This window comes from Nuphar pumila, chromosome 7 (assembly GCF_984573655.1).
Source record: "Nuphar pumila chromosome 7, dmNupPumi1.hap1.1, whole genome shotgun sequence".
Classification (NCBI taxonomy): domain Eukaryota; kingdom Viridiplantae; phylum Streptophyta; class Magnoliopsida; order Nymphaeales; family Nymphaeaceae; genus Nuphar; species Nuphar pumila.
This window is the reverse complement of record NC_143255.1, coordinates 35,035,918-35,043,890: the sequence shown is the minus strand read 5'-3', so window position 1 is coordinate 35,043,890 and position 7,973 is coordinate 35,035,918. Positions and strand designations below refer to the sequence as shown.

General features: G+C 41.8%; 1 protein-coding gene across 2 annotated transcripts; it reads right to left on the bottom strand.

The window, feature by feature from the left end:
• Positions 1-551: 551 nt before the first annotated feature.
• On the bottom strand, positions 552-7,191 carry LOC149831883 (protein CHUP1, chloroplastic-like). Of its 2 annotated transcripts, none has more exons than XM_090014205.1 (10): positions 6,822-7,191; positions 6,452-6,687; positions 6,208-6,299; positions 5,319-6,101; positions 2,881-4,269; positions 2,445-2,576; positions 1,659-1,840; positions 1,349-1,460; positions 978-1,121; positions 552-779 (listed from the first exon to the last, which is right to left on the bottom strand). In XM_090014205.1, the coding sequence occupies exons 2-10, from the start codon at positions 6,543-6,545 to the stop codon at positions 678-680; spliced, it is 3,030 nt and encodes a 1,009-aa protein (XP_089870331.1). In that variant the 5' UTR covers positions 6,546-6,687; positions 6,822-7,191; the 3' UTR covers positions 552-677. The 2 variants fall into 2 exon arrangements, with proteins under 2 accessions (XP_089870331.1, XP_089870332.1); XM_090014206.1 differs by having other exon boundaries at positions 6,208-6,331; positions 6,822-6,891.
• Positions 7,192-7,973: the final 782 nt, after the last annotated feature.

Genomic DNA, 7,973 nt, shown 5'->3' with positions numbered 1-7,973 from the left:
AACGGCTACAAATAGAGTTGTTGGACTAGCTCCAACGACTCTATTGAGTCTTCTTTCCCCCTCTTCTCGTGTATAAATAGGGGTTATCCCCTCTCTCAATGTACATATGCTTCTTACATGCTTTGTGATAAATAAAGAGATTATTTATTTTTTAGCTCTCTTGTGGATACCCCTTGTGTGGGTTTTGGTTGTGTGTCCTTAGTGGACATTTGTTGTGCTTGTTCACTTGATTCTTTGGTGGACATATTGTGGTTGTTTGAAAAGCACTTCTTTCCTTACAGCACTCCCATGCAAATTTGGCAATCATTGTTTCCGAGGCCATCCCTCCCATGTTTGTATAACTGTTGGCTTAGCACCGAAACCATGCTTCGAAGGATTTCAGGTGAGCAGACCAACACTTAGCCAATGACATCAGATAACAATCCTGCCCATTTCAAGCTGGAGTTCCTTCTCTGCTTGGTGCAGAAACGTAAGAATGATGTATGTTGCAGTCTTGTGTGTGTTCATTTGTTGGTTTCACGTGTTTGTATAGATAGATAGATAGATAGATATAGAGAGAGCTATAAACATCCTTTTACTTGCAGAGATAAGCTTACATGTAATATGTTGCAATCTTTCCATAAGCGTAAGAAAATATAAATGAAAATATACAGAAATTTTGAACAAAATGCAACACCTCAAGCATCTGGTATATTGGTGGTCTCTGCTGTTTGTGAGTTCACACGGCTTCTTAGCTCCTCAAAAGCCCTCATGCTCTCAGCATCAAAACCTCCAGCAAACTGTAACCGTTTTTAAATCACAGCTTCAATTAACCAATTCTTCTAAATAGAAGAGAATAGAACACATTCATCGAAATCGTTGCTCAAAATTAACAAATCAGCTTAGAGGTCAAAATTGCACAACAGTTTGAGTAGCCAAGCTAGTCATGCGAGTCTCAGCGCAGCATTTGTAGTGACTTCATATAATTTTTTTTTTACCTGATGAACACGGAAGGCGAACCGTACACCTTGCAGAAGCAAAAACTCTCTTGCAGGCTCCTTCTCTGGGCCACTCAAAGCATCAAGCTCTGACGCCACCCTCTTCATGTACTTCCTAGCAAGTTGTACAGATGCAAGCTTGACCTGCAAAACCAGTGAAAGCTATCATAAGCCAATAGTGGTAGTGTAACTGATATGCTAACCAACTCCTATTTGAGGTTTAAAGTAGAATCTGATTGTTCCCTACAAAAGAGGGAGGCCAGTATTCTGTCTCTAAGCGATGACATTGAAGCATAAACAACAGAGCAGGAGTTTTGAGTTACTGCTGATGAGAGAATTATAATCATAGCAACTTAAGCAATGTTGCATACCTTGCCAACTACACCTGAATCTAGCAACCAATCAACAGGAATGCCAAACTCTTTGTACCGTGAAATAGCCATATCTCGGGTTCGCAGAAGAGCATAAACACTTTGTTCCACTCTGATCACAAGAACGTTAATGTAAACCATTTGTCAGGTTTCCAATCCCAGTGAAATACAGCAGTTACAAGTGAATGGTAGCCACAAAATTGAGACACTCTTGCAGTTTAAGTGAACAAATTCACATGTAAACAATGTGTACTAGGGGTTCAGTAGTATAATAGACCTAAGGTAACTTTCTCAAAGGGGAATGACTCACTTCTCCAATAATGAGTACATCTTCTTCAAAGCGGCTTCACATGATAGCTTTGAGTCATCAGTGAAAGATGACACTCGCTTCTCCAACTTCATCAAATCTTGATACTCAAATGTTGCTTCTCTCAATGCATCTGCTTTCCCTTCCGGCCAATCAAAATGTTTGAGAACAGCACGCTCATCAACCTATAGCAGGAGAAATTATTAAAGCAGAACTAAGAACAATAAAGTTCCAACATAACCCATGAGTAGCTACCTAGTAGACCGAAGTTCATTAGTTCACATCAAATCTCCATAAGATATCTCTCATCTTCAGGTGAATCAACAACGGTTGTACATAACCTCAGACATTCATCAAGAATGCCATGTCCATATCCATCAGGAACAAGGGCGGATCAGGTGCAATCAAATTGCACAAAAATGTGTGACGCTCCATGCGGCTGCCCAACAAGTGTCTGTGTCAGACTGTTGGCCCCACAGAATTTGAGTGGTTCTTGGCATGTTTTGTGGGGCCCAGCAACACATGTCGTGCAAGAGAAGGGGTGTCACATTCATTTTGTGCAATTACGTTGCACCTGATCCTGGTTCATGGGGAACTCAAGCTAAGCTTATATGTAAAGCCTTTAGTCAGGGAGACTCAGCTGGCAACTTGGAAGAATCGAGAAACTAAGCCAACAAAAGTGAGTTGGTTAATTGGTTGACTTTGAAGAAAGCTTTCCTTGAAAAAAAAAATATTGCTAATAGCACTGATATCATTTACATTTGCAGAGATTAAAAGTACATATAATACCAGGAAGGATAACTCCTCATCCAACCAGTTGACGAAAGAGACAACATCTTCAATGTTGGTGAAGAATGCAGCACGTACTTCATTTGCCAAGGACTGGACAAAATCACCTTGGGTTTCTACATCTGCCTTAACCTGCATTAGGCAGAAAATTGCACCATCATGTTGAAATTTCATTCTTCCAACAAAGTTATCTAAGAATGATGGTATCAAGTCTTATTTAAGACCAAGTCACTTGCAAGGTAATAAGATATAAGTGCACTAGGATTCAAATATCACCAAATTAACCTTTTTATCTGAGCTGTCATCCGCATTTCCAAACTAGTTCCCCTTATTCATGGCAAGAAACTTTACTTTGGAGGCCAATGAACACAACATCTACAGCTAGCAAGTATTAAATCTATAAGCATATTCATGAACTTATGAGAGAGAGACTCACAGCTAGTAGGAAGGCAGACCGGTTCTCAATTTCACCAATCATGTTGCTTCTAACATCTGCAGCACCAGATGTCACTGCCAAGGAGGGTGTTTCCTTCTTTGCTTCACGCTTCATGAGAGACTGGTACAGCTCAACCAGCTCGGGGGCACGGTGCACCTTGTCACCACTGCCTGGCCCTCTCATCATAGAGCCAGGTGGTGGAGGTGGCAGCGGTGGCCCACCTGGTGGAGGTGGTGGTCTTGGAGGCCCACCAGATGGTGGTGGTGGCACCCCTGCTGCTCTACCAGTACCGGTGCTGGTAGTAGTACTTGAAGAACCACCTGTGGATCTAGGTGGTGGCCTTGGCACCCTTGGTGCTCTCTTCTCTATATTCGCCAGCTTGATTTTGCTTACAACTTGAGGATCAACCCTATTATCATCATTGTTCTTGTCATTTGAATCAGTGATTGATGAAGTACCCTTGTCATCAAATGCAACCTTCTTTTCTGCTTGAATTCTTGGTGACGGCAAAGAACCATTGTTCAGTTTGTCTGACTTAGGCTTCATCTCTAATTTCGAATTATCACCAAATCTTTCTGCTCTAGCTTGTTCTGCTTTCTCTTTGATTGTTTTCTCCCTTTCTAAGGCCAACTTATGTCTGTCTTTAAATGCTGGATACTTGTCATCTTGAACACCAACTGATTTAGACATGAGTTGGAATGAAGAAGCCACACTGTTGATCAACTCACTCGATGGCACTCTAGTTCTAATCGGCCGAAGATTTGGTGAGCCAAGTGAATCAGATAGATCAGTCTCTTTCTTCCCGAAAGTGGTGATGGCAACTCCTTCCCCTGCATTTCTGATCATGAGAGCTTCCAATGGACCTCTGGACATGGATGCCCTATGGCTCATGCTTGGTCTTGGAGAGCTCTCTCCAAAAGATCTACTTGGTGATGCAACAGCAGAATCATCTCTACTCCTGCCCCACCTCTTAAGTTTCTGAATCAAACTTGTTTTCTTGGACATGCTGTACCTGATGGAAGCACTGTCAATGGATTCATTGTCTAAATCTTCGCTCCCGGGCGTGGACGGTAGAGAGTCAAGGTCAGTGTCACCCTGGCCTTGCTGGGAAGCAACATCAGATCCAGCATACTCTAACATGAGCTTCTTTGAACGTTCTTGAGATTTGGGGCTCAAGCTCTTGCTAAGATCACGAGCAGAGAACTTTCCGGCCGGAGTTTGGTAATTCCGCAGCTCGTACCGCAAGCAAGCGTTCACCCAGCGTAGGTAAACCAGCTCTTCAACCTCACTGAACCTGTTCACTTGCAGGCCTTCCACTTGCTTCAACAGGTCATCATTTGTGTGCTTCAAACTGTTGACCTCCTCCCTTACCTTGGCCACCATTTCACTCTGTCACAAGGCAAACACTAAATTAAATGGTCGATAAAATTGACGTTGCATAAATCATGAAGTCATCTCTGGGTAGTTCGTGTACGAATTTTCTAGGATTTCAGCAATCAAAGTTTTGGTTATTCTGGTAAAGTTCAAAAACTTTTGCCTCCCAAAAAGGCTGCAACATAACTTGGTTCCAAGACAACTAAGGATTCTGTAGTCATTTCACTATTCAATAATTTGAAGTCTGAAAAGAAGAGCCGGACCTACCCAATGGTTAGCAATGGGTGCAAAGCCCAATGCTCATCAACCAAGATATGTAACAGCAGATGGCACATGGTTCATTCAAGACGGGAAAGGTCATCTTGGCCACACTTTAGACAGAACAAGCGGAAGGGCGGTCTTATAATCCCCAACAAAACACACACACAAAAAAAACAAGCAATCCATCATTGGAAATTTGAAGCCAGACCAAAGATTAAATAACCAGCAGAGCAACCAAAATCTTGGTTTAAACGAACCTGGCGAATCAGGCCACCAGGGCCCAATTTAGAAAAAAAATGTGTTTTAGTGTTGCTGGGACTTGGGAAACTCGGTATGAAACAATCGAGAAGCTTAGCAAGATAGCCAACTGCATCCTGCACTAAAGAACTTTGTGCGTAAGGAGACTCGTCACCAACCTAAGTTGAGTGCAACTAATTGTTGATTAATACCTAAGCAACTCAAGCTCAGTCAACCAAGCGCCGAATGAAAGGTTAGCCACTGGGCCCCAACCAGACATGGGTCTGTATGATTACGGTTGGGAAATTCAGCTAAGTCATGTCAAACTGAACCCACCTAGAATTCAATTTTGGGAGGCTACTCGAGCAACTCAGGCGGATTCAACCACCAGCCTAACTAAAAAATGGATTCAACTGTGCACCCCGTCAGACTTTAAAAATTGAGTCAAATCCTGTGACCTGAACCAAGTTGCATACTGGGCTGACGACCCATCCAAGTAATTGACTCAACAAAGGACTCAACCAAGTGAACTTTTTTTGCCTTATCGTTTGCATATTTTTCTTTACCTCCGTCGTGTTAGAAAGAGTTGTTATCGTTGCCTCAGCGGCATCCAGTTTCACAGTCAACTCCCTCTTCTCATGCTGCAATTCTTTGTTCCTTCTCCTCAATTCCACCATCTCCACCTCCAACTCCTTTAGAGCTTTGAGCTTTTTCTCTATTTCAGCATCCCCCTTTGCGAATTCTTCCTCTTTCTCCTTAAGGCTGGTAACTTGCTGCTTCAACATTAGCAGATGGCCTTTAGTCTGGTTGCCATCAAGTTGCATCTGTCTCTGAAGATCCTTTATCTTAGCCCTCGCGGCTTCGAGCTCCTTCCTCACGGAAATGCCTTGTGCGAGTTCTTCTTGAAACCTTTTCTTCTCGGCTTCAAGCGAATTTATGGTGACATTCAACATGTCAATCTCCGCTGCTTTGATTTTGAGCTGTTTCTGCAATTCAGAGATGTTGGTTTCCTGCTCTTTGAGGCCATAGTATTCAAGCAACTCGCCCTCGAGCTTAACTTCTCTTTCTTCCAATTCCTTCACAAGATTCCGCAGTCTCTCCAATTCGATCTCGTGGCTTTTCATCTCAGCTTCGTGAATGGAATTGTCTTTCTCAGATTGAGAATTGACTTTTAGATCAAATTTATCAGTGGGTAGGGGAAATTCTACAACACTGGATAAAATATCTTCAAATTCAGGTAAGTTCAGCTCGTCTTCATCAATAAGGGCAGGATTGCTCAAAGCCGGTCGTATTACACTGCTGATCCTTTTAACCTCCTCCTCTTCCTCTTTCTTTTCCTCATCTTCCACCTACAAAGAAACATTGTAGTTTAGTTAAAGAATAAGTATTTCAAACTTAGATTCTGAACTATGATAGCAGACAAAAGAAACTGTTGAAAGTAAATAAAGCACCCACCTGTTCAGTTTCTGGGATATCGCTGAGCAATGGATTCTCTTCTTTGCTCCCTTCGTCATGTTCATGTTTCCTAGAACTTGCGTCCTTTTTGTCTGTCAGCAAAAAATCAACACCAAGTGTTGATCTACTAAAGAAGATTAAATTTAACCAATCATCTTTTAGCAATCAAAGGCACCATATCTTTCACCTTTAGAAATCAAAGGAATGAAGGACTTGCATGAAGTATAAGCACAAAGGTTGGTACCTAATGATAGGGCGCGAGCCTTCTCAAGGTTAAACTTCCTTACTGCATAAGCTGCAATTGAAGCAGCGACAAGGAAAGTTACTCTGACCAGCATGAAGGCTTTAGCCTATTTCTCCTCCCCAACTCATCTGCAACCAAAAGAACCCCACCCACCCTCTTCAATTTATTATCTAGAACTCATCTTATGATACACAACCCAAGGCCCATCTACCATTCTCTCTTTCATCAATCTTAACCTGCTCAAATTTGAAAGCAGAAGACCAAGCCGTCAAAAAGAAAATCAATCTAAACATAAAGCACAACACCCATAGAAGTTTCAGAAGAAAACCAGCAGAATTCTCAGATTATGATAATCTTAAAAAATACAAACCTAGAATATCCACAGTACCAAGTAGCATGGTTCATGAGCCACAGAGAGTCCCTCCATATCTTCAAAGTCTAAAGATAAATAAAGTCACCACCAACCCAATTTATTGCATGGAAATTCCGCAACCCACAAGCCAAAATGTGTGGCTAACTTCCTTCAGTGAGTTTTACTCCATGGTCCTATCACCTTTGCGTGGTAGGAAAACTCGGAGAATAAAAAGTCGGCAAAACCCGAATACAGACAGATTCTTCCTTTGCCAAATGCCAATAGTAAAAGACCTGAAAAGACAATGACAGCGTTCTATTTGCTGGAGTCTTAGGCTGTTTATTAGGGAAAAAAACATGGAGAAAAACCCTAGGTATCTTGTACACCCAGCACAATGAGAGACAGGTTCTGTCTTTTAATTCTCAGTCACTAGCTCACAGGACTAGCATGGGCCAAACAAAGAAAAAGTTGATGATTTTACTCTTCTTTTTGGCTTTGGAAGTGGACTATAATTGTGTTTTACTTTGATGGTGTTCTAGATGACAAAGTGGGTGGGCCAATAAAATTATGGTGCAGATAAAAACAACTTCCGCCCAGCCATGTTGTGGTGCCAGCCACTCACAGCAAAACAATGGGTGCAAATTTCTCTCCCTGGCACCATGGTGGCCCCCATAGTTTCCCCATCCCTTATTAGTCGAAGCATAAGGTGTCAAATACTTGGCGTCAATCAGCTTCTAAGGACAAAGAGAGAGAGAGAGAGAGAGAGAGAGAGAGGGGGAGGGGGGATAACTAACACCTGACATGTTTCTTCGTTTTGGACAAGCGATTGCGAATTAACAGCAGGGTTCCTACACAATAAAAATCTAAGCTTTCCAAAATGTACTGCACCACTCTACTTAAAGTGACATGTGAAGATGAGAACTAAGGATCAAAGGGTAATCCCTTGCATTAGAATGTACATGATATATATATATATAGCATTAAAAGGAATAACAAATTCAAGAAAAAGATATAACGACTTTCTAAATTTAGATAATCTTCAAATATCTTTGTTGTCAATCTTATCACTTATTTACCATATTTATTTGCTGGAGGTAAATTGGATAACTCCTGCTATTTACTTTTACATTCCTTCTCAAGTTGGCGCCTCTATGCTTAGCAGGCCCAACT

Coding starts and splice junctions, on each gene's coding strand:
- LOC149831883 (XM_090014205.1), bottom strand. CDS start 6,545: ATGCTGGTCAGAGTAACTTTCCTTGTCGCTGCTTCAATTGCAGCTTAT. Junction 2,577..2,880: donor GGTCTGCCTTCCTACTAGCT/GTGAGTCTCTCT, acceptor TGCCTAATGCAG/GTTAAGGCAGATGTAGAAAC. Junction 1,122..1,348: donor ATTCAGGTGTAGTTGGCAAG/GTATGCAACATT, acceptor CTGGTTTTGCAG/GTCAAGCTTGCATCTGTACA.